Source organism: Emys orbicularis, chromosome 7 (genome assembly GCF_028017835.1).
Source record: "Emys orbicularis isolate rEmyOrb1 chromosome 7, rEmyOrb1.hap1, whole genome shotgun sequence".
NCBI lineage: Eukaryota > Metazoa > Chordata > Testudines > Emydidae > Emys > Emys orbicularis.
In genome coordinates, this window is record NC_088689.1 from 32,916,881 (window position 1) to 32,944,372 (window position 27,492).

The following is a 27,492-nucleotide window of genomic DNA, read 5'->3' on the forward strand; positions in this document are numbered from 1 at the left end:
TACCCACAAGACCATTCTCACTTCCTGCCATCCCCCTACCCTTTTCTCTACACATATTCCAACTTCTAGAGCAAATAAAGCAGGGATCCTAAAAGCAGCTTCATGCTCCATACAATCCTGATTTATTCTCTGTGCACTATTCATCCTATATACTGAATCAGGTCAGGGTCTCATGGAAAAAACAGCATGTGATCATGTAATTAAAGCTTGTATCATAATGCAAACACACACACACCGGCAAAATGACACTGGCAACCTAAATTCTGGCATTTCCTAACTTTTGAGTGCATGATTTTTTAACCTAAACAATGTTCTTTTGATGTAGTTTTTATCTATTGTCGTTTCCTAGGTTTATAACAAGGTATAAACAAGTTCTATCCAATGTTCCCTCTAATTTTTTACATCTATGTGCGGAATGAATTTTGTTATGTGCACCAATATGGAGGTGATGTGTGGCGCGGTGGGGCCGAGGGGTTCAGAGTATGGAAGGGTGCAGGGGGTGAGGGCTCTGGCTGGGGGTGCGGGCTCTGGGGTGGAGCCGAGGATGAGGGGTTTGGGGGGGGCCAGGGATGAGGGGGTCAGAATGCAGAAGGGGGCTTAGGGCTGGGGCAAAGGGATGAGGTGCGGGGGGGTGAGGGCTCTGGGGTGGGGCCAGGGATGAGGGGGTCAGGATGCAGGAGGGGGCTCAGGACTGGGGCAGAGGGTTGGGGTGCAAGGACTGAGGGCTCCAGCTGGGATTGCGGGCTCTGGGGGGGATGAGTGGCTTGGGGTGCAGGCTGCCCTGGGGCTGCGGTGGGGAGAGAGGACTCCCAACAGCCCTCTCTCACCACAGCAGCCCGGGGAAGAACACCTCTACCTGGCCGCGGCAGCTCCGGTGCGGGGCCGGGGGAGAGGAGCCTGTCCCCGGACACAGCAGCTCTGGGGCTGGGGCCAGTGGAGAGGCGCCTTTCCCCGGCCGCGACTGCTCTGGGGCTGGGGGAGAGGCACCTCTCCCCACCTGCGCAGCCCTTGATAGCCTGCTGCGCAGCCTAGAGGGAACTTAGGTTCTATCACATGCAACTGTAATAACTTCCCTATTATGCATCATCAGTAAAGTCTAACAAAACACAGAGTGCATTATCAGACCATGCTGTGCTCAAATTAATTAAAATATTTGGAATTTTCTTATTTAATTATCTTGTTGTATAAAAGCTATTACCCAAAATATAAAACATTGTAACTGATTTTAAATATTTCTGATTTTTCTGTCCAGCTTTGTATCAAAATTAAGATTTCAGTACCTCTAGTATTTAGTAGCGAAAATGACATTTCATATCATACTATTTCACGTTTACAAATTTTATTTGTGATTTAAGTAGAATGTCTCCAGTGATTTAGTGTTTTAACCTTGCATATAACTGAATGAGATCTCAAACGGTTCAATAATATGGCACTATTCAGCCTAGGTTTCATGAAAAAGATCTTTTAAGAAGTAGTTATATTACATAATGTCCATTTATAATATGATCTAATTTGAATATCATAGTCTGTTTTCTCACAGAATACTTTGTAGGCAACACCATATTCACTTTCAGAGGCGATGCGTGGTGGGGTCCCACGGGGTCACGTGTTCCCTCCTCTCCCCCCCCCGATATCTGCCAGGGCTCACACCAGAATCTTTAAATTGTTCCCCCCCTTCCCCACTATAACAGTTACACATTGCCTCTGCTCAGAACCATCTAGTGAGGGCAGCCCCCATCATTCCCTTTGCCTTGCCCAGGAGCTGCCCCGGCCCGTGTCTTTGCAGAGCTTACCCCTTCCCACTTCCTCCCCTGCAGCTGGAAGCAGTCCCGTCCCTTCCTGCCCAGACAGCACTGCTGGCCACTGACACAGGCTGCTGCTGGACCCTGACATAGCCCAGTCACCTCCTGTTCCCAGGCTGAAGTGCAGGCAGGAAGGTGTTAAGGAGGCTGCACTGGGACCCTCATGAGCCTCAGAGAGGATCTGGCAGAGAGGAGGAAGAGGAGGAGACGACACCGAACCCCAGCCCAGGGAGAGTACGGTGAAGGGTCCAGTGCAGCTTGGCTCCTTCCTTTCCCTGCCAGTGGCACCAATGCCATCCTGGGGTTGAGGTGCCTCCTGCCATCACCTGCCCTTCCGCAGACAACAGCAGCCAGATAGGGCGGCCTCCTGCATGTGCCCCTGAATGCAGAGCTGACGGGTACAGACAGGGCACAGGAGCTCAGCCTGCACTGGATAGCCTGAGCTACCTGCCGAAGGTGGGGAATGGATGGAGGGGCACTGCCTCAGGAATGAAGGGTGTCCAGAGCTACCCCTAGGCTGGCAGAAATCTGGAAGGTCTCAGTGCAGCATGGATGGCCTCAGAGGCTGGCTCACAGGGCACAGCAATTAGCTTGCCCTGCTCCAGCAGTATCTCTCCGAGAGTCTCAAAACACTTTATAAACCACAGTGCACCGCTGGGAGCAAGGCAGGTCTCCCCCATTATACAGAGGGGTGCGGGCATGCATCTGTGCAGGGGCTGCACCTGCAGTCCTAAGAACTGGGCCCAGCTGCCTTGTCCAAGCTCACAGAGTCCATCAAGGAGCCAGGAATGGAGCCCGGGGGTCTGGGATCCTGCGGCCAAAATCCAGGCAGGACCGGGAGCCTATGGCCAAAGGTGGGGCTGGCCAGGAGCTGGCTCTGAGCTGGATGGTGCTAGGAAGCTGCTCTGCATTGCACTAAAGAAGGTGCAGTGAGTGACTACACGGCTGCAGCCCACGAGGCCATATGGTGTGCTCCTCCCCGTGCATCGCTTCTACTGCCAGGGTTCACACCAGAACCTTTAAAAATTGTGCCCCCCCCCCACTTCTATGAATAGTTACACATCACCTCTGTTCACTTTGCTGGTGAAATGCTGGTGAAACCTCAGATTACATGTGGAAGTTGTTAGGTGACAGACCATGAATCCCAGTGATCATTGAACCTGGTTATATTCTAAACTACAAGTAATCATGTGTGTACCTGTTTCCATCATTTCACACTGACTCATCAGATATTCAAGGCTTCAGAATGATGTTTGGGGTTATTGTGTATGCTGATTATGTTGTTGTGTAGCTGGTAATACTATATATAGATATATAGAAATAGATATAGTGCATACTACAAAACCTTTGCACTTTTAAAAACAAAATATTTAGGGCCATTAGCCATTTTGGTACATTTAGTTTACAAGGCTTACAATGCATATTTTTATCTCTACATGTTTGTTTCTACAGCATAATTATGTAATTATTATAACTAGCTAACTATGATATAGTTACATGTACTTCCTCTATTAACAATTGGGACATATAACCATTTCTCTTAACTACAAATGCTCATTGAAGGTGTAAGCTTTTATTCTGGGAGCCAAATATACTTCCATTATAGTTTAATGCATCTCTTGGTTTATCTATCTGCAGTTGACCTACCTAGGCCATTTTGTATCTGAAACTTGGGCGTTGGCAAGAAGACAAATACAGCCATTGAAAAGTGTTAACATTTCCTACTATATATCAGTCAAAAAAATTTCTCTCTTACATTACAAAAAAATAGTAAAAGTTTAAAGTATGAACTCTGCGCTGGTGTGTGATCACAGTTAAAAGATGTGAAAATCTGTTTTGTATAGTCTGTCACTGAAATTGGGCATATATATTACAATTATTAATGGTCAATAGGTCAATATATACAAGAGAAAATAGATAAAGGTACAAGGCCTAATGGATCTGCTTCAAAAAAAAAAAAATCCAAACCGTAGGAAAAACTGAATATCAATCACTATTTTCATGTCCTTAATAAGGACGTGTCAAGCTTATATGTTAACAGTGCTACAAAAGTCACCCCTTTTTAGACTATTTAGCAAATATTCATAGCTAAGCAGGTAGATGCAAAACAGAGTTGTACTCCCATTTACAAATATACCTTGTTGCTTCACTGCAGGAAATTTGAGAATCCTAGCCAAAACAAACATCTTGCATGAAGGGGAAAAAAAGTTAGGGATAATCACTTGTTTCAAAAGAGTATATCAAAGAACTAGATCTGAAAAAACAGTCCCTGTATAATACTGAATTCTTGTGCCCCTTTGTGGTGAAGTGTATTATTGCTCAATGCTGCTTAAGTTACAGTTGTCTCTATGGAATAAGCATTAATCTTTTAATTAACATTTAGGAAAGAATGGTTTTAAATACGTTTTGAATTTTCTACTACATGTTAATGAATATGCAAGGCCAAATATAAAATATGAAACCGTTGAAAAAAATCTCCATTTACAGACACTTATACAAAGGGTTTTTAATTTTTTTTTCTTAAGTACAGTTATCCTACTGAATGTTTAGGGCACATTTACTGCATTAAGATTTTCTGTACTCCACCACCAGAAACGTAACCATAAAGTTACAAATTAATATTTAAACTTGAAAACATATCAGAAAATTAGAAGTATGAAGGTTACATTTGCAGATTTAAAACTACAAACTATAAGATACAGTACAATGCATACATGACCATCAGATGCACAACATACAATTTTGAAAAAATTAGGCACTTATGATTTTGCTGTCCACGAATAATGCTTGTCTACTGTCTTTATCACTCCTATTCTTTACTTCATTAAACAGATTACTTAATATTTACTAATAAAATTCATGCTCTCTCCCACAGAGTGTGAGATTATTATAAAAAATGAATAAGGCTACTATAATAACAGGCCTAAGAGAACTAAACTACATAATAAAAAGATCTATTTACTGAACATACTGATCAACAAGAATGCCAGTTCAATTATTCAGAAATTAAGGCAACTAACCTCCATCTACAATTAAGATTACTTTATTTTTAACTAAAGTGCTGCACCTTCTGCATAAGACAATGTTAGATATAGTTCTAAAATATTAAGAAGTATATTTATAATTCCAGTTATAGGCTATTTGATACATCTGGTATTTTTGAAGTGATACAAACAGCCTATATGCTTTCTCGTCGTTCCTATTCCTGTCTTAGTCCACTTCTGCTTGCATGACTTATAAAGATGGAAAATAAAATCATTCACACAAACATTATAAAAAACACATTACATATACTTCTCAGAAATCAGTCACTTGCAAATAATATGATTCCTGATTTTTCTTATATGTAGTGAATAGACAAATTAAACTTTGCAGTTGAGAATAATCACTTTAGTGCACAAATTCTAGTGCAGAAAAGCATTCCTATAAATGCCTAACATATAAATTCCTATTTGTGGATTCATTTTTTGAGAGAAAGCATGTCTATGAATTCCAGCTACAGGGCGTTGTGTCCTTCCTAGAGCAGGACTGGGGCAGTTGAAATGCTGTAATTCTCAAACCTAGTTACTGAAAGGACCACTTCCTCCAAAAATGAATTATTTCAGTTTGGATCAGTGAGAACTAATGTTCTCCCAATCCTTATACTGTGAAGCATTCTTGTCAGCAAAGGAAGGAAGTGCTTATTCTACTAAGCATGTGACAGTGTAGCTACTATCCATGAACTTTGGTTCCTATTCCTTGAAGGCCTTAGTCATAAGGATTTTCTCCTTATGCAAAGAGATCTAACTCTTGTTTCCCCCATGTTTATTATACCCATCTTTTGCTGCTCTGATATATTGCTTAACTAGCCTACCTATATACCAAGATTTCCTTTTACATCCATGGCCTCTGAAGACCATTCATTTAAGTGACTTTTTTTTTATTATTGATTACAGTGTTATGTAGCTGTATTGGTCCCAAGATACGAGACACACAAGGTGGGAGAGGTAATATCTTTTCTTGGACTAACGTCTGTTGGACAGCTTTCAAGCTCCACAGAGCTCTTCTTCAGGTCATCAGAAGAAAATGACAACCTGAAGAAGAGCTCTGTAGAACTCAAAAGCTTGTCTCTTTCACCAACAGACATTAGTCCAATAAGTGATAGATATTTCACCCACCTTGTCTCTTTTTGTATTATTATTTATGTGTATTACTATAGCACCTAGTAGCTGTAGTCATGGACTGTGGTAGGCGCTGTGCAAACAGAATATAAGGATGATCCCCAACCCCAAGGAGCTTACAATCTAAGGGCTAGTCTACACTGGCAACACTAAACCACTGCCGCGGCAGCGCTTTAACATGGCTTGTGTGGTCGCGGCAGAATCACTTCCACGAGGGGCACAGCTCCCAGCACTGGTGCATTGTCTACACTGGTGCTTTACAACGCTGAAACTTGCTGCACTCAGGGGGGTGTTTTTTCACACCCCTGAGCGAGAAATTTGCAGTGTAGACAAGCCCTAAGTATAAGACAAGACAACAGAGGGACACAGGCAGGGGAGTGCAAGGAAGCAATAAGACAATACTGCTCAACATAATAAGCAGTGGTCTCTGAACACCAACAGCCTAACCGGGATACCCCCTAGAATTGCAAACATGGCCACATGATGCAACATGGAACATGGAACTCTCTTGCTTGTTTAATTACTTAAGAGCAGATACTGATGTGATTTTGCCCGGTATCAATAATAAATACTGACCTCTTAGAGTCCGTACAATGACATGTTTCTCAGCTCCAGAAAATGTTTGCTAATCCTTGTTTTCCTTTATAGAATAGTGAAACACTAAAACTTGTTTACAACCTAAAATGTTCAGGTTAGTTAAATGTAGAGGACTGTGAGGAACTCCAACAGGCCTAACATCACTAGGTACACTAATTGCCATTAAAAAGCAAATTGGCCAAATGTGCTCTGTTCCATCCTCTTTGCACTATGCCAAGACTTAAATAGCCAGTTGGAGATTCACCTTGCTTAGAGGAATCCCCAAGTGGTATAATTCCAACAAAGGATTTATGTTACTAATGGTTACTATTTGTTTTACAGTAGCATCTACCCAACTCAGATTGAGCCCCATTGTGCTAGGTGCTGTACAAACACATAGTAGGAGGCAGTCCCTGCTCTGAAGAGCTTACAATCTAAACTAACAAGACAGACAGTAGGTGGGAGAGGAAACAAAGGGACAGAGAAGTGAAGTAACTTGCTTAGATTCACAGAGAAAGTCAGCAGTAGAGCCAAGAATAGAATCCTGATCTCCTGCCTTCTAGACCAGTGTGCTCTGTCCACTGGATCATGCTGCCTCTCCTGACATTTCCCAATCATGAACAAGTTTGTTGGGTGACTCTGTAAACTAAATATCAGGGCCCATTTAATGAATTTCAATATAAACTGAGTGTTCCAGAATATACACAGCCATAGTTGTAACTTTTCAACATCTGCTCGTGATAAAACAGCTATTAAAATTAATAAAATATTAGACTATTAGAAAACACAAATTATTATATTACCGTGATTTAGACATTGATATGACCAATTTTGTATACTGCATTCCAGAAAATAAAATAGTCTCCTCACTCTATGTTTAATTTTATCAAGAAGCAAATCTGAATGTTATAACATTGCTCTTATCGGTGGTGGAGGAAGGCTGATGGACCTTCACATCTTCCTCTGCTGATCCTCTTACCTAACATATATGTATGACCAAAGAATAAACTGAGGAAGATGAATCTCCAGATATTGAAAGGTTCTGACACAGGCCATGTGGCAGTAAGAAGGAACTGGAGAGGCAGTCAGTCTGCTCTGCCCTTTATCTCCTCAGTTGGAGGAGATAAAGGAGACCAAAGGTACATGAGCAGACCAACAGATACCACTTTCAAGAATCCTCCATCTTCAGGTACATGGAGCACATGTGTACACGTATGTGGAATACACATAGGGACCGGTACTCAAGGAAGAAACACTGTTTGGTAAATACTTGATAGTCCCTTTGACATGATAGTGTCTCCCTTATAAGCCTGCCTTTGCAACACTCTTCACTAGTATATTCCAAACAGCCTACATCCAGCAAACTTTGCAGAGAATACCATGCCCATCCATTTCCTATTGTTCAAGTCACAGCCATTTTGTTATAGATGCTACACAAATATTACCAATAACCTGAATGAGTATGTTCATCCCCTTATTTATGTACCATAACTAACTTAGTCTACTGAAATTTATTTTGATATAATTGATGCATTTTGAAATAATTTGTTTTTGAAGATATTTTGGCAGATTAGCTTCTGAGTATCAGGTGGAGTCAGGTAAAAAAAATGAGATTACAGAGATTTTAAAGCATCCATATATACCCCCAGAACAAAAGTAAAAGCCAACTCTTACTTATTTAAAACTGATTTTACTGTTTTATCTTTATATTTATCATACTAGGTCATAATGTAGAGTAGATGTAGGTTTGCACAGTTGCTGAAAACTCACAGTTCCTACTCAAAGATATCTCAGTGGTTTTAGTATTTAGGAAATAAATCTCTTCATATGCTTTAGTATCATTTAGTCAACACACAAAGAATCTAAACCTTCCTTGAAGGCCTCTAGTCATAAGGATTTTTATTAAAAATATTTGCACAGTAAAAATGATAAACAAAAGAAATAGTATTTTTTAATTTACCTCATTCAAGTACTGTAGTGCAATCTATCGTGAAAGTGCAACTTACAAATGTAGATTTTTTGTTACATAACTGCACTCAAAACCAAAACACTGTAAAACTTCAGAGCCTACAGGTCCACTCAGTCCTACTTCTTGTTCAGCCAATCGCTAAGAGAAACAAGTTTGGTTACATTTGCAGGAGATAATGCTGCCCACTTCTTATTTACAGTGTTACCAGAAAGTGAGAACAGGCATTCTCCTGGCACTTTTGTAGCCGGCATTGCACGGTATTTACGTGCCAGATATGCAAAACATTCACATGCCCCGAATTTGTTAGCTCCTTAGGATTGAACTGTCTATTATATGTAGCACCAGGCACAAGGGGATCCTTGACTACGGCCTCTACATACTACTGTAATATAAATACTTAAACACAAAAAGTTAAAAGAATATTAAGGTTGTGAGGTCAAGTAGCCAAATGTTAGGAAATGTCAAAATTACAATTACGCATGCAATCTGAATTTGGCCCCCTTGTGTACATATAGCTGCATTATAATAATTACATGATCGCATACTATTTTTTCCACATGACATCAATATATACAAACAAGGGTGTTAAATTAAGGTTGCACAGGGATCTTTAATTCTGGCATTTTTTAGTTTTTGAGTGTTTGACTTTGCAACCACAACAGTCTGCTATTTGGGGGGAGGATGTAATTTCCTAGTTTTTTTAAAAAAAATGAAAAAACAGAAATTCCATCTTGTGGGATCATATTGACATCTGTATGGGTCATTACCAACACTGGATCTGTTAGATCCACAGCACAGTCCTCTCTGCCTTTTGAGCTAACAGAGTAACTTACAGCAGTATTATGCTATCAATCTCTATGTGGCCAAGTGGTAGAGGGGGAGATACATACTCTGCCAGTGGGTTTTACATATTTTTGCTGACAGAAGAGAAATACTCTAACATAGAAACCTTGGGTTTCATTCCAGGCTCTGAAAAGCAGTGTTCTCTAGTGGTCATAGACCTCTCTGCCCTGGTTCCTCCCAAACCCAATCACTTCTGTCCCAGTCCTGTCTCCTCCCTCGCCCTCCTCTGCTCCTCATCCATCCATCCTCCCACCCCACACCCAACTTCCCCATCTAAATCTCCTCATCCAGCTAGTCCCAGTCCCTGAGACTCCTCATTCTAGTTCTAGTCTTCCCCTCATAGCTTCCCATCCAGCTTCCCATTTTCTCCCCACCCTAGCCTCCTCGTTCCAGTCTCTCTCATAGTCTTGTTGCTCGGCTAGTCCCAGGCTCCTCCATCTAAATTCCTTATCCATTCTCAGATTTCCCTCCCAGTCCCAATCTCCTGCCCCCACCATGTCCCAGCCCTGAACCCCAGTCTCCTTGTCACAATTTACTCCCTTCATACCGCCCCAAACACACATACACACACAGAGGTCCCAGTTCTTGGTCCTTTGTATTCACGCCAGGTTAATTCTTCCTCCATGCTGTCTAAGTGCCAGCAGAGGGAGCACTGAGCACATAGGACAGAAAGTCTCACTGCTCTCATTTCTTGTGCCTGGCACCACAATATCTGGCAGCAGCCAGGAGCAATTGCAGGGATAGTTCTTCTCAGCCCCTGTAGCCCTGGCCGAAAGCATGCTATGTGCTAACAGGATCTTTAGAGAATCGGGCTTCCAAACTCAAGCAAAACTCTAGAGAGCATATGCAAACTGAGCTTTTCCAAAGGCCAAATTTTGTCAATTTTTCCACAAGAGCAGCGAAGGGCTCCCAGACAAAAGGCCACCCATCGGTCAAATTTCAAATCCTTACTCCAAACCATGGAGACCTAGAGTGTCTCAATGAAATGGTTGTGAGAATTTTTGTTTTGTTTTGTTTAAACATATGGACAAAAATCCCTTATTTTTCCTAATCTCATTCTTGGAAAATAAAACCATTTTTACTGAAATTTACCAAAGCAATTCAGCCTGAGGCAGACACCTTGCATAAGACATTTTAACCTAAATGGTTGAAGTCTGGCAAAATAATAAGCACCTAAAAACAGGGTCTTATACTGGGAAGTGTTGGGCAACCTTAACTATAAACATCACTGAATAATTAAGTAGTGCAGAACCACCAGCTATTGGCCAGTGCCATTTAAGATCAATGAGCATGAAATTTCACGTTGGCAAAACCAGTATAAAGTTTTTTTGCTGCAAATATTCTGCAAGGTGAAAACAAAGCACAGATTTTCGTAAGTCATTACTGATGTAGATGAGTGAGCACTCTGAAGATGTAAAATGATATAATGCAAGAAGTGCTAAGAATTATTACACATTATTGTCAACATTTTGGAAAACTTTCATCTATACCGCCACTGTCACAAACAAGATAGCAAAAAAACCCACCAAAAATAACTAACCAAGTAAGAACTGTAATACAAGAAAGGCAATATTACCTTTTCCTGAAACTACTTCTTTCTCATGTCGCCATCTAAATCCAAACTGTGATAAAGATAAAAACTGAAATTAGGTTCTGAACAGTCAAATAAATTCAGAAGACATACAAAATTTAAAAAATTAATTTCAACTGCTTGCTGCCCTTTAGCACTGTTCCCTTGTTTAGCTCTGTTAAATAAAATATTAATCCCTCACTCAGGCCTGGTCTACACTACGAGTTTAGGTCGATTTTAGCCGCGTTAAATCGAATTAAGCCTGGACACGTTCACACGACGAAGCCCTTTCTTTCGACTTAAAGGGCCCTTTAAACCGGTTTCTTTACTCCACCTCCGACGAGGGGATTAGCGATAAAATCGGCCTTAGGGGGTCGGAATTGGGGTAGTGTGGACGGAATTCGACGTTATTGGCCTCCGGGAGCTATCCCACAGTGCTTCATTGTGACCGCTCTGGACAGCACTCTCAACTCAGATGCACTGGCCAGGTAGACAGGAAAAGCCCCGCGAACGTTTGAATTTCATTTCCTGTTTGCTCAGCGTGGAGAGCACAGGTGACCACGCAGAGCTCATCAGCACAGGTAACCGTGATGGAGTCCCAGGATCGCAAAAGAGCTCCAGCATGGACAGAACGGGAGGTACGGGATCTGCTCGCCATATGGGGAGATGAATCAGTGCTGGCCGAACTCCGAAGCAGTAAACGAAATGGCAAATTATTAGAAAAGGTCTCCAAGGCCATGAAGGAAAGAGGCCATAACAGGGACGCACAGCAGTGCCGCGTGAAAATTAAGGAGCTAAGGCAAGCCTACCACAAAGCCAGAGAAGCAAACGGAAGGTCCGGGCCTGAGCCGCAAACATGCTGCTTCTACGCGGAGCTGCATGCCATTCTAGGGGGTGCAGCCACCACTACCCCAACCATGTGCTATGACTCCCTCACTGGAGAAACACACAGGGAAGAGGGTTCGGAAGAGGAGGATGGAGGAAATGTAGATAGCTCACAGCCGCAAGGAAGCGGAGAAACCGGTTTCCCCAACAGCCAGGATATGTTTGTCACCCTGGACCTGGAACCAGTAACCCCCGAACTCACCGAAGACCCTGAGGGCACACGGGACCTCTGGTGAGTGTACCTTTGTAAATATTGCACATGGTTTAAAAGCAAGCGTGTTTAATGATTAATGATTAATTTGCCCTGGCAATCGCGGCCAGTACAGCTACTGGAAAAGTCTGTTAACGTGTATGGGGATGGAGCGGAAATCCTCCAGGGACATCTCCAGAAAGCTCTCCTTCATGTACTCCCAAAGCCTTTGCAAAAGGTTTCTGGGGAGGGCTGCCTTATCCCGTCCGCCGTGGTAGGACACTTTACCACGCCAGGCCAGTAGCACGTAGTCTGGAATCATTGCATAACAAAGCATGGCAGCGTATGGTCCCGGTGTTTGCTGGCATGCAGACAACATCCATTCCTGATCGCTCTTTGTTATCCTCAGGAGAGTGATATCATTCACGTTCACCTGGTTGAAATGGGGCAATTTTATTAAGGGGACATTCAGAGGTGCACCTTCCTGCTCTGCTGAACAGAAATATTCTCCGCTGTTAGCCACGTGGTGGGGGGAAGGGTGAAGTGATCATCCCAGAGAATTGGGTGTGGGGGAGGGGAATTAGTTGGGTTTGTGCTGCATGTTAACCCTGAAACCGCAGCCCCTCCTTTTACATTGCAAACCCATTTTAAATGGCCAACCCAACGGGTGCTTGGTATGGGAAATGAGAGCACTACTGTTTGAAACCATTCCCACATGTTAAGAAGGTTAAAAAAGCCAAAAGACTGTGTCTTACCATGGCTGCCTGCAAGCTGAAATCTGTGGCCGGCACTGCGTGAGTGATCTCTCACACCAAACCGGCAGACCCTCAATATAAGAGGAAAAATGCGACCTTGTAACGAAAGCACATGTGCTGTGTAATGTGAACAGCAAAATTTAACGTGAAAGAGTGTACCCATTGTTCTCTAAAATGTGTCTTTTTTAACCACCTCTCCCTTCTCCTCCACCAGCTGCAAATGTTTCTCCTTCACAGAGGCTAGTGAAGATTAAAAAGAGAAAGCGAAGGACACGAGATGACATGTTTACAGAACTACAGATGTCCTCCCACGCTGACAGAGCACAGCAGAATGCGTGGAGGCAGTCAATGACTGATTATAGAAAAGCCCAATATGAACGAGAGGAGAGGTGGCGTGCTGAATCGCGGGATGAACGGAGCAAGTTGCGGGCTGAAGATGATAGGTGGCGTCAGCTTGCAGACAGAAGGCAAGAGTCGATGCTCCGGCTGCTGGAGCATCAAACTGATATGCTCCAGCGTATGGTTGAGCTGCAGGAAAGGCAGCAGGAGCAGAGACCGCCGCTACAGCCCCTGTGTAACCAACAGCCCTCCTCCCCAAGTTCCATAGCCTCCTCACCCAGACGCCCAAGAACACGGGGGGGGAGGGCCTCCGGCCACCCTGTCACTCCACCCCAGATGATTGCCCTAGCATCAGAAGGCTGGCCTTCAATAAGAGTTAAAGTTTTAAACTGCAGTGTGTCCTTTTCCTTTCCTCCTCCCCCACCCATCCCGGGCTACCTTTGCAATTATCCCCCTAGTTGTGTGATGAATTAATAAAGAATGCATGAATGTGAAGTAACAATGACTTTATTGCCTCTGCAAGTGGTGCTCGAAGGGGGGAGGGTAGGGGAGGGTGGTGTGGTTGGTTTACAGGGAAGTAGAGTTAACCGGGTGGGGGGGGAGGGGCGGAGGGTTCATCAAGGAGAAACAAACAGAAGTTTCACACCGTAGCCTGGCCAGTCACAAAACTCTTTTTCAAAGCTTCTCTGATGCGCACTGCGCCATGCTGTGCTCCTCTAACCGCCCTGGTGTCTGGCTGCGCGTAATCAGCGGCCAGGCGATTTGCCTCAACCTCCCACCCCGCCATAAATGTCTCCCACTTACTCTCACAGATATTGTGGAGCGCACAGCAAGCAGCAATAACAATGGGGATATTCTTTTCGCTAAGGTCTGAGCGAGTCAGTAAGCTGCGCCAGCGCGCTTTTAAACGCCCAAATGCACATTCCACCACCATTCGGCACTTGCTCAGCCTGTAGTTGAACAGGTCCTGACTCCTGTCCAGGCTGGCTGTGTACGGCTTCATGAGCCATGGCATTAAGGGGTAGGCTGGGTCCCCAAAGATCACGATAGGCATTTCAACATCCCCAACGGTTATTTTCTGGTCCGGGAAGAAAGTCCCTTCCTCCAGCTTTCGAAACAGAGCAGAGTGCCTGAAGACGCGAGCATCATGTACCCTTCCCGGCCAGCCCACGTTGATGTTGGTGAAACGTCCCTTGTGATCCACCAGGGCTTGCAGCAGCATTGAAAAGTACCCCTTGCGGTTTATGTACTCGGTGGCTTGGTGCTCCGGTGACAAGATAGGGATATGGGTTCCGTCTATGGCCCCACCACAGTTTGGGAATCCCATTGCAGCAAAGCCATCCACTATGGCCTGCACATTTCCCAGAGTCACTACCCTTGATATCACCAGGTCTTTCATTGCCCTGGCAACTTGGATCACAGCAGCCCCCACAGTAGATTTGCCCACTCCAAATTGATTCCCGACTGACCGGTAGCTGTCTGGCGTTGCAAGCTTCCACAGGGCTATCGCCACTCGCTTCTCAACTGTGAGGGCTGCTCTCATCCTGGTATTCTGGCGCTTCAGGGCAGGGGAAAGCAAGTCACAAAGTTCCATGAAAGTGCCCTTACGCATGCGAAAGTTTCGCAGCCACTGGGAATCGTCCCACATCTGCAGCACGATGCGGTCCCACCAGTCTGTGCTTGTTTCCCGGGCCCAGAATCGGCGTTCCACGGCATGAACCTGCCCCAGTAACACCATGATTTCCACATTGCTGGGGCCTGTGCCTTGTGAGAGGTCTATGTCCATGTCAATTTCCTCATCACTCTCATCGCCGCGCTGCAACCGCCTCCTCGGCTGGTCCTGGTTTTGCTTTGGCATGTCCTGGCTCTGCATATACTCCAGGACAATGCGCGTGGTGTTCATAGTGCTCATAATTGCCGCGGTGATCTGAGCGGGCTCCACGATCCCAGTGCTAGCTATGGCGTCTGGTCTGAAAAAAGGCGCGAAACTAGTATCTGACAGACCAGGGGAGGGAGGGAGGGAGGGAGGGAGGGGCGAGTGACGACATGGCATACAGGTACAGGGAATTAAAATCAACAAAGGTGGCTGTGCATCAGGGAGAAACACAAACAACTGTCACACAGAATGGCCCCCCCCAAAGATTGAACTCAAAAGTCTGGGTTTAGCAGGCCGTTGATTTGACGGAGGGAGGGGGGAAGCAAATGAATACAGAACAAATCTATTTTTTACATCTTAAGACGACGGTGCAGCATGACTGATAGCCCTCGGCATCTTCTGGGTGCTTGGCAGCAAATACTGGGCGCTTGGCAGTAGCCTTCAGGCCTATTGCACGATCTGCTGCTCAGGGAAGACTCTGCTAATGTGCGATGATCCAACAGGGCGCTTGGCAGAAAATGGCATACTACGACTGATAGCCATCATCATCATTGTGAAGGCAGCAGAATATGACTGGGAGGATGGGGGACTGGGGGACATACGGAGGTTCCAGCCACTGCTGGACTGAACATGTCTGCCCAGGTGCCCATGATCGACAGCCGCTGCTGTACGACGAGGACGGTTACCAGTCGTAATAAACCATCTACTGCCAAAAGGCAAAAGGCAAGGGCTGGTGCAATGCAGCCCTACGGCTGCCAGCCCCACGGCTGCCAGCACCCAGATCGCCGATGAAGGCTACCAGTCATGCTGCACCGTCTACCACCAAAAGGCAGTTAGCTGCTGCTGCTGTGTAGCAATGCAGTCCCACGTCTGCCGGCACCCAGATGACATATGGTGACGGTGAGCTGAGCTGAGCGGGCTCCATGCTTGCCGTGGTATGTTATCTGCACAGGTAACCCAGGTAAAAAGGCGCGAATCTATTGTCTGCCGTTGCTCTGACGGAGGGGGAGGGGCCTGACGACATGTACCCAGAACCCCCCGCGACACTGTTTTGCATCATTCGGGCATTGGGATCTCAACCCAGAATTCCAATGGGCGGCGGAGACTGCGGGAACTGTGGGATAGCTACCCATAGTGCAATGCTCCGGAAGTCGACGCTAGCCTCGGTACTGTGGACGCGGTCCGCCGACTAGAGCACTTAGAGCATTTTATGTGGGGACACACACAATCGGCTGTATACAACCGATTTCTATAAAACCGGCTTCTATTAATTCGACCTAATTTCGTAGTGTAGACATACCCTCAATAAAAAGAAACTTACAGATTTTTTTATTGTTGGATTGAATCATGTGAATCAAATGGAATCTGATTCAGTGGACACGGATCTACAAGTCTAAAATGTCCTGCTAGCAGACAAAAAGTAAGAGAAATCAGGAGAGAAAGAATTGCAATGCAGAATGAAATACAATTCTTTCTTCATTGTAAACAGTGAGGAGAACGCTGGAAGTTGAAATGGAATGTGAAACAGATATTTTAGTTAAGTTTCAATATCCCATTTTCCACCTCACTCCTACATGAGTTAAAACAAAACTACATTTATCTAAGGCCTTGTCTACACTACACTGCTAAGCATCCACACTAAAATGTAGCTTCCACTGATGTAATTCACCCACTACACCAACCTAATAACTCCACCTCTGCGAGAGGCATAACGTGTAAGTTGATGCACTTAGACTGACGCAGTGTCAGCGTTGCTTCCTTTCAAAAACCGTCACACAATGCCCCTCACTGGCAGTTAAATCAGTTCAAGCGCTCCTTCGTGAGGATGCACACTGCCAACACAAGGAGCGTAGTGTGGATATGTAAAACTTATTAAATTACCGCAGTGGCTGTGCGTCAACACAACTTAGGTCGACTTAATTTTGTAGTGTAGACTTGCCCTAACTTATATTTCTTTTTGTTTCTAGACTTTGTCCAGGAATTTAATATGAAGATAATCCAGGCCCCTTTTCCTGAGAAATCGCTCTCCGTACCATTCCCTGCTTTTTCTGTCCACCACCCTTAAATCAAACCATTCCCTGACGTATTAGGGGGAGTCTAGTGAGAAGGCCAGACTGTAAGAAAGAAAGCTGATGTCAGGATACACAGAGGGAGAGAGGACAGTCTGAAGGAAATAGTCTGGTCTAAGATCACTGCTAATTAAAAAGCAGAGACGGGAGAACAGAGATCAGCAGCACAGCATTTCCCTGGAAGGAGGGTGATTTTTATCTAATCAGTGTTGCCAACTCTTGTGATTTCTTTCAGAATGATGGAATTTTGGAGGGTGCTGGGCTGGCGATGATGCAAGAAGCTCCAGCCCCCTTGAGAAATTCAGCCCTGCTGGAAGCTGGCAAAGTCTCTCCCCTCCACTCACTGTTTTCACAGGAGGGGAGGAGGGAGCAGAGTACAGCAGCCTAGCACAGTTCCGCTCCCTCCTCCTTCCCCTCCTGTGAGAAATATGGGCAGGACAATGCCTCTACTCCTCACCCCTACAGCCTCTAGCCTGGAAAGGGGCAGAAGGGGGATGAAGAGCCCATGTTGCCACCACCCCCCAAGACCGGGATAGGGGAGAAAGAAGCCGGCTGGAGCCCCCACACAAGCGTAGGAGGGGGGGATGAAGAACCCTAGGAGGAACAGAGGTGAGGTTGGGGGGCTGAAGAGAGTGGGGGGACTGAACTGACGGTGAGGGCTGAGGGAACTGTGCTGAGAGGGGAGGGGGCACTGAATTAATGGTGGGGGTTGGAGGCTGACGAGATGGGAGGCTGAACAAATGGAGGTGAGGCTGATGAGGCCAAACTGAATAGAGGGCGGGGGTGAGGATCAATTGCTGGGCAGGAGATGGGCAGATGTAGGGGTGAGAGCCCCTGCAGCAAGGACCAATACTTTTGGGAAAGTGGGAAACACTTAAATATCTCTCTCACTCTCACACAGGATGAGCTGGGGCAGTTAAAAAAAATAAAATAATAATGGTTTTTCATCTATTATTTTTTTTAAAAACCCTCATGATTTGGATCTCTTGAGGGGGACCAACTCATGATTTTGGCAATACTGTGTCTTCATCTGAAATTCCTGGACCAAATAAATATGTCAACCACATAAAATTAAAACTCCTTGGGCCAGGGACCACATATTTATGTGTGTTTATAGAGCAATTTACATTATAGGGCTCTGCGCCTGATTGGAGAGTCAAGTAAATATAATTTTGTTTGAAAACAAGTTAATACGTACTTAAACTCACCTAAAATTGCCATATAAATTTAGTGCTTTTCTGAATTATTTCAATGCAGAATGTGTTTGTTACTTATCTTCATTTCTCTTATTTCCTAGCTTTTAGGAAGAAAATAGCAGGTTTGTCAGGGAATGAATTTTACTTTTTTGTTAATTGTAATAATTCATTTAAAAGATATTTTCTGTTTTGCTACAAATCATTTTCTGAGAAAAACAAAACACTTGAGTGTCCCTTCAATGCCCAAACTGTGTCTAGTATTTTTTTAAACATAATCTAATAGTGACCAGATTGTGCATTTTTAGCTCATTGATACACGATGAACACAAGGCAACTCCAATAGCTTAATGATGCACATCTCCTGACTTACTGCTTAATTACAGAACTGCTCACATGCTGTACCCATAATACAATCTGCTAAATGGAAAACCCAGAAAGCAGCCTAGGAATGCATCTGGGAGAATTTCAATTTATCAACTGAGAGTACAGCTGCTGACAGCAAAAGATTATAGAGCTCCTGTTGATGGCTGAATTGGAACTCAACTGAGTTCAAAGGATGCTATCTGCATGTTGTAACATTTATCAAAGGTTAAACCAGACAGAAAAAATACAAAAGTGTCATATGGAAATGGAGTATCATCATCATGTAGTGCACACACACAAAAAAAACACGTAAGAGGGACATGATGCTATTAATATCTACAGACCACTAAGAAAAAACTGCAAGGTGCAATGGGCTACAGTATCACCAATATCTAGATGCTCAGTTCCATAATTCACATTGTATGAAACACAGATTCTACAATCTGTCTGCTCCTCTGGCCTTGTTTATAATGGCAAAATTGTAGCTATAATTTTGCTAGGGCTAGGACTCAGGCATTTTTTCTACAGTAGAACCTCAGAGTTACAAACACCAGAGTTACTAACTGACCAGTCAACCACACCTGACATTTGGAACTGGAAATACACAAACAGGCAGCAGCAGAGACAAACAGACAAACAAAAAATACAGTACAGTACTGCGTTAAACTTTAACTACTAAAAACATAAAGGGAAAGAAGCATTTTTCTTCTGCATAGTAAAGTTTCGAAGCTGTATTAAGTCACTGTTCAGTTGTAAACTTTTGAAAGAACCACCATAATGTTTTGTTCAGTTACAAACATTTCAGAGTTACAAACAACCTCCATTCCCAAGATGTTTGTAACTCTGAGGTTCTACTGTACGGTGTCATCTTACTCTACTCTGTGGTAAAAACACCTGAGCCCTGCCTGTAAACAGATTCCATGGTTGCCATCAGTGCTAGAGCAGTTCTGGAGGGGATTTATGGTTATGTACACAAGAGATAAGCGGTGCTAGCTGGCAACAGAAGAAGCATCTGTAGGAATAAGTGGGAATGTATTGACCCTCTCTATTCAAGATACATATTTGCCCTTCATTAATGTAGTTTTAAGACTTTTAAGACTAGAGGTCCTATTGAACCCATAGCTATTCCCTGGATACTCCAGATGCAAGTGACCCATAATGCTTATTCAGGGGTCCCCAACGTGGTGCCGTCTAAGTGCGCCCGCGTACTGGCCGGCGGACGATCATCCGCCGATTTTCTGCGGCATTTCGGCAGCGACACCTCTGGATGACGCTGCTTGTCGGCAGCATTTCGGCGGCGACGCCTATTGACATTGCCGCTTGTCGGCGGCATTTCGGCAGATGCTCGTCTGCCGCCACGGCCCTCTGTGGCTCGTCGTCTGGCGCCCGCCAGACGAAAAAGGTTGGGGACCACTGTGCTTATTTATCACCTATGGTTGACCAGAAAGAAGCAGACCACCTCAAGTGAAGTTGATCATTATGAGCAAATTATATCACTGCTCCATTCCTTTATGTGTTTACTTTCAAGCAAAATTTAAGGAATTGGTTTACATTCTTTAAAGCTCTTAATGGTCTGGGATCTGCCTAACTCAGATTTATTATGACTATTATTATTCATTTATACAAAGCTATAAACTTGTGCAGTTTAAGAATTTGTAAACTTTACAATACAGAACAAGACAAGTTTGATGTCCTAAAGAACTTACAAGACACAGGACACATAGTAGTTTATGAGAAGGAACAAATACTGGTGAGGAAATCAAGGTCAGAAATATTTTTGAAGTAAGTTGCTTACACAGAGGGATTTGATGGATGAAAGAGAATGCCAAGCAGACAAGGATTGGGAGCCTGTTTCAAGCATAGAGGGCTACATGAAAAAAGTTGCAAAGCTGAGAGTGGAAGGTTGTGATAAGGGAGAACTGAAGAGAGAACACTGGAAAGAAGTAGTATAGAGGGAGAGAGGGAGCAAGACTATACACGGTCTTGACAGGGAGCACCAGGATCCCAAATTTCACATGGCAAGAGACAGGGAAGCCAATTAAGGTACTCAAGTTAAAAGCACTGCTTAATTATTATATGTACTGTGTACTCCTTCATTCATTCAAAATCTTTACATGAAGTGAAACTTTCCCAAGCAACCTTCTAGTCAAAAAACAAAAAGACTGCATGGAACACTGTGAAATAATATTACTAGAACTATTTGACTACTCCAGAACATTCAGCCACTTTGTATTTCCACAGCATATTGGGGCCACTTGATGTGAGGGCCAAAGCACAATGCAATCAATATTCAACCAGTGGAATGATCCCCCTAAAGACTTTTCTAGGCAGAATAACTTAACAGCAGTCTTGTGGCTTTCTAACTTGTGCCAGGTTCAACTGCCCAAGACATATAAGTGGCTCAAAACCACCTTTGTCTCCTCTATCCCAAGTTGTGTCTTCAGTTAACTTGGTACATCTGAGTATTAAACCCACTCACTGTATTTGTATTTCATATATAACGGTTCAAATCTCCATTATGCATTGCCTTCATTTTTTAATGTTCCTAGCTTCAGTACAGAAATATATTGTACAGAACTACTTTTTTTTTTTTATGATCAATGATCATTACCATAAAGGCAATAGCGCAGAACATTTATGTAAAAAAATGCCACATGGACCAAACTACATAGAAAAGAACTGGGAGCCAAAAAGTTAAGTCAGGATGAGCCACTTATTCACAGTGTGATTGTGGACAAGTCATTTGAGCTCTCTGCACCCCAGCTGGAAAACTGGGCAGAATCACATCACCAATAATCAGATGTTCCATCTGTACTGAATTTGCCCTAGTTAAATGTATTATAAATAAGATTCTTAACATTGCCAGTTTTTTTCTGAAGGTCAATGTTTTTCCATACATTTAATTTTCAGTCGTATTGCATTCAGGACTTAATATAATTTGAACAAAAATATTTTTGGACAAATACTAACTGGAAAATCATTCAGTAGAAATAGAAAAATTAGGTTCCATATTATTCTACTTATGCTGACAATTTGCTAAGGAAGGAACATCTTGTGCTTGGCTAACTCAGAAATCTGCAGTGTGGTCTAAAATAAGTTTCACTTGAGCCACTCATGCTTTAGTCTAGCACAAATAAATCAACTGCGTAACATGGGAATTGCATTAAACAACTGTTCACTAAACTAGAATAGAAAAAATGTTTTTAAATTGAGGATCACTGAAGAATCCTACATCCATGGTTTTTAATTTGTTTTTAAATAACTTGTACAATCTAATGTACTGTTGCCCATTTAATAAAACTGCAGAACATTGTCTCCAGATAAATACTGCAGTAGTAAAATGTTTACAATGTTGTAGTTGTGGTGGTCCCAGGATATTAGAGAGACAAGGTGGATGAGGAATATCTTTTATTGGACCAAATTCTGTTAGTGAAATAGACAAACTTCTGAGCTTACACAGAGCTCTTCTTCAGGTCTGGGAAAGGTACGCTGCGTGTCACAGCTAAATACAAGATGGAACAGATTATTTAGTTTAAGTAGGCAACACATATTTCAAGAGAGCATTCTTTGCAGTCATAGGACAAAAAGGGGAGTTAATGGTTTACAGATTGTTGTGATAAGTCATAAATCCAGTGTCTTTATTAAGTCCATGATTTTTAGTGTCTAGCAAAAGTTATGAATTTAAACTCATAGGCTCACCTTTTGAAGGTGTTATGCAGGTTTCCTTGAGGATGAGAACTGAAAGGTCAGACAGAGAGTGATCGCTTGTGATAAAAGTGTCCACCCACAGGTGATATGGTGCTTTTGTCTTTTATCATTTTTCGGGTGAGTTCACTCAAGAGCATAGTGATTGTCTTGTTTCACACACATAGGTGTTTTGGGGGGCATTTAGTGCACTAGATGAGGTACACCACAAGTTGTGATAGGCATGTGTGGGACCCATGGATCTTGAAAGGTGTTTTGTGGGCGTATTGATCATCATAGCAGTGGAGATATATCTACAGGTTTTGCATCTGTTATGGCAGAATCTAGTGCACTTTGAGTTGGTGTGTCTTGATGTGTGGGGAGCTTGCTTATGATGATGTGCTTGGTGAGGTTGGGGGGTTGCTTAAAGGCCAGAAGAGCAGGGTTAGGAAAGATTTCTTTCAGGACGTGGTCCCCATTGAAGATGGGTTGTAAGTGTTTAATGATATCCCATATGGACTGCAGCGTGGGGTGACAACTAGGGGTGTATAGTCAGAGGGTTCCCCCTCGCATTGATGCAGGTTAGCTGTGAGACTGAGTATCTTTCTCAAACCTGAAGAGCTCTGTATACACTCAAGAGAAGTTGGTCCTATAAAAAAGATACTACCTCACCTGCTTTGTCGCTGTAGTAAAATGTATAAATTATAATCCTCCTAACACCCTGCTTGCTTCAGTGAAATATTAATGATAAAGCTCCACTGTGACTACTTAAATACTAAGATTCAAATTTTGCTCTCAATTCATGTAAATAACTTTCACTGATTTCACTAAATATCCTCCAGCAAACTGTTAGTGAACAGTTGTTTAATGCAATTCCCATGTTATGCAGTTGAGGCAAGCTTTGAACTGGAGTCTGGTTTCCATGTTTGAATTTCCAGTAGCAGAGTTCAGGCCTACTATGTTGTTACTTCATAGTATCCTGTCCCCCGTGATTTGTGCAGTAATTAAGAAGCTAAAGGATCATCTTCCTACCTAGTATTTAGTTGATGCATGGAAAGCAGAATCCTGATCTAGGTTTGTCTCCTGCACTTAGATGCAAGATGTTGCTTCTAATGTATTTATGTCGCAATATTGTTCGATCCAAGCCACCATAGTAACGTTCACATGTCCCATTTAAAAGTATACCTCTAAATGGTTAAAAATTGTCCCATTCTGAAAAGCTTGTGATGCAACCTGTAAAAAAGTCTGGGGTGAAAGCATCAACAGAATTTGTCATGCATCTGTGCATATCTACCAGGTGTGGGCAACCTATGGCACGTGTGCCAAAGGCGGCACGCGAGCTGATTTTCAGTGGCACTCACACTGCCTGGGTCCTGGCCACCAGTCCGGGGGGCTCTGCATTTTAATTTAATTTTAAATGAAGCTTCTTAAACATTTTAAAAACCTTATTTACTTTACATACAACAATAGTTTAATTATATATTATAGACTTATAGAAAGAGACCTTCTAAAAACATTAAAATGTATTACTGGCACGCGAAACCTTACATTAGAGTGAATAAATGAAGACTCGGCACATCACTTCTGAAAGGTTGCCGACCCCTATACAGTCAGAATAAAGGATCATTTTGCCTTACCTGTATATTTGTTATCTCAGAGTCCCTCAGCCAGTCCACCAACCACTGCATTATCCATGCTCACTTATATTATTGAGGTATTCTTATGTAATTTTTCCTTTTGGGTCCAAATCTGGCCCAATAAGGAACAACTACATGTGATCTTCCCTAGAGAGTATTTCCTAAACAGACTGGTCTGGAAAGCAAGAGCAAAGATAGAAGAAAGCGAGGGAGCCAGGACTGGCAGAGGAATTCTCTACAAGACTAATTTATAAGTAAGACAACTGTCCTCATAGGAGAGTCACTTTGCTAATAATGCTTCCACCAAACACTGGAAAATGACAAGCAGTGGATAAGGGTGGAAAGTAAATAAAACAAGTCAAATGTGTGTAAAGAGTGATTTTAAAAAAGTAATACTGAATAAGCTGAAACAGCAACAACAGAGATGAACTCAATAGAAAAATATGAAATGAAGCTAGTCTGTTAGATAGGAAGGATGGTTCACAGAATCAAGAAACCAAAGGCAGCATCAACGGAAGACCTTATAGCATTTGGTAAAGGAGTTCAGTGAGGCACTAATAGCAGCTATGCAGATCTCCTAATAAGAAGTGCTATTTCTCTGACCACAGATAGGGACGAAGTACAATGGACCCTTATCCCCAAGAAAAGCACTAAGTGGCACGCAGTATATTAATCTTTTTTTGCAGTCTGAACACAAAGGGAAATGATAATCCTGGAAACCTTAATACCTCGTTTTGTTATAGCCACAAGCAATATAAAATAAAATGGCATCAGTCCAAAAAGTGGATGTCCTATCTAATCATTAATGGCTTTGGCAACATCTAACGGATGATGATGATCTCTTTCAGACAAGGAAGGAAGGGAAATATTTTGATTAAGAAAGAAAGAATAAACAGAGAAATTATGTGGTGAGTCTAAGGACAACCTTTTCATGGAAAAACTAGAGGTAAGATTCTTTACAGTGTAGTAGCACTCCAGGCTGAAGTAATGGTGACAAGAGCAAGCACCTTCACAGTCAGGAAGTACAGGAAGAACTGGCCCAGAGGCTTGAAACATGGCCTTGAAAGAACCTTAAGAATGAAGCTGAAACTCCATCTACACTACAATAGAAAACCCACAGTGCTGAGTCTCAGAACCAAGGTCAACTGACTCGGGCTAGTGGAGCTTGGGCTGCAAGGCTAAAAATTGCAGACATCTGGGCCAGGCTGGAGCCTGGCCTCAGAGACCATCCCACCATGTTTTCCCATCTGTGAAAAACACTAGGATGGCAGAACAGAATGTCTGAGTAAGAGTTACATTCCTAGCCAAACACCAAAGAAAGTAACACTTAAATGCAGAGTGCTCTCCTGACAGCATTAGGAAATTGACTATATGAGAGCAATAATCAAAGGATTGTAGAGTCACTTGTCAGCCTCCAGGCTTCTAGGCAGAGATTGGTGAGGTTCAGGTATAGGACCCTGCCCTGATGAAAAGAATTTTGGGCTGGGGAAAGAGCCAGAAATCACAGATGGATATCTGAAAGAGTCTTCAGGGCTTAGCAGCAGCTATGAAAATAACTTTGGTCTGGTCCCTCTGGATCTTTCTGGGAATGCCCAGGAGGAGTAGAGGAGGAAAGACATACACGCAAGGTCCTGACCATGCAAAAAAGAAAGCACCCTCCCCTCCAGTTGTAGGAATCCTAGTGTCTGGAGCAAACTGTGAGTTTGTCTGGGGGGCGGTGAGGGGGACATGTCTGGTTGGTTGAGGTGGAAAGCAAGAAGTTACATCTCTCAGGAACTGCAGGACTTGAACCCTGATCCACAGGATTCTTAGGAGCTAGTAAGCTGCAACCTGCCACCCAGTGACTGCTAACAGTTCCAAGGGCTGAATCCCGACAGAGGACTCCAGTCCTGGAACCTAAATGGCAGTTTGCTGGGGGGTCCTGATTGGTCCACATCTTTCATCTAAACCCAGCAGTGGATCCCTGTTGTCCAAAACTGGGATGCACCCTGCTCTGGACTATGTGCTTCCTGCTCCCCTGATTTGACTTCCTGGCATCCCAACCCAGCTTGACTTCTTGCATCTGACTTGTGGTCCCAATATCTGGTTTGTCCCCTACCTCTGACCTCTTGGTATCCTGACCCAGCCTGATTCTCACTCCCGACCTGTGGTTCTGATCTCCAGTTTGTCTCCTACCTCTGACCCCTGGTATCCTGACCTGGGCTGACTCCGGTTAGATTCATGGTTCTGCCCTCAAGTTTGTCTCATGCTTCTGATCTCCTGGTATCCTGATCCAAATGATTCTTGACTCCCATCCCATGACCATGGACCCTGGTTCTGACCACTAGGCATGGCTGCCCATGACCGAGCCGTGACAACATCTGACAAAGTCTTGCTGCACCACCACCTTGTTCAGTTGCCTCTTGCCCAGAACTGTCTCCTGCCTCAGTCAGTCTATGTGGACATTAAGACTGTTCTGGATATACCTATCTGATATCAATTAGGTGAGCTCTTTCCACTTTGGACGGAATCTTTACAATCTAATGACAAAGAGAAGGGCTTCTGGTCCTGCCTTGTTAATCTATAGGCTCTTGGAGCTTGATTGTTGATTTCTAACAGAACTGCAAGTATGATGATGTAAGGAAGAAACAATAGAAAGCTTAGTCCCACAGCCTGAAGCTTCAAGAAGTTATTTTTTTGTGCTTCCATCTTCAACCAAATGCTTTGACATGATGTAGGGCCCTGAGACTACCACCTATCATGATTCCAATGGCTAAAAGGACTGAGTGAGGTTTCCAAGAGGAGAGGTTCTTCTTGACAAGACACTGCTTGAGGAATTTCCACACATAGTTCTGTAGAAGAATCCGTTAGCTGAGGGACTTTTCTTGTGATGCAACAAATGAATAGGCACATGGAGATAAGCCCCCTCTTCATCCATGCAGCACAGAAAGTCACCTCCACCTTGAATCTGACATACTACATGGAGAAATTCTGAGGGATAGAGCCAGAATGGGATGAAACAGTCAGTCTTCTTGAACATCATAAAATACTAGGAGTAAACCCTGTCCCACCCATAACGTTCTTCTTTGTTGATGGACCAGTTCTTGTGATAAGCAGATTATGTAACATATGAAAGAGCCCGTCTTTTGTTGGAATGAGGAGCAAAATGGCACTGAATATGATTTGGGAATTGGGGAGGAAATTCTATAGTGTAAACTTCTAAAGGCAGGCATAGACAGCATGTTGTAGGCAGGGACACCTAATGCAAGTTGCACATCTCTAGAGCGTCCTTCTGCAGAAGTTTAGCAGGATACCTAAAGTTCTATGGGGAAAGTCACATGAAGAACTGGTGGCTATCAGATGAAGAAACCAGTGCTCCCCTGAGCCTGTCTGCAGGAGACAAGGGCTGCAGAATAGAGCAGAAAAGAGAAGGCAATAAACTTCTCAATATCTGGATGTGCAGAGGGAAAAAAATAGGACAGAACAAAGTTGAAAGCAATCTGTAGCTGCAGGGGTAGCAGAGTGGAGCTGACTGTGCCTTAAAGGGCTAGTTTTACATTCCAAAAAAAAAATTTGTATAGGACTCCCTCCCTATCAGA

General features: G+C 43.5%; 1 protein-coding gene across 1 annotated transcript in view; it reads right to left on the reverse strand.

The window, feature by feature from the left end:
- LOC135881159 (protein FRA10AC1) overlaps window positions 1-27,492 on the reverse strand; it is a 65,779-nt gene that overhangs the window by 15,468 nt on the left and 22,819 nt on the right. The window contains exon 8 of the mRNA XM_065407706.1: window positions 10,927-10,972. Within this exon, the coding sequence (XP_065263778.1) occupies window positions 10,927-10,972 (46 nt within the window). The remainder of the gene's footprint in view (window positions 1-10,926; window positions 10,973-27,492) is intronic.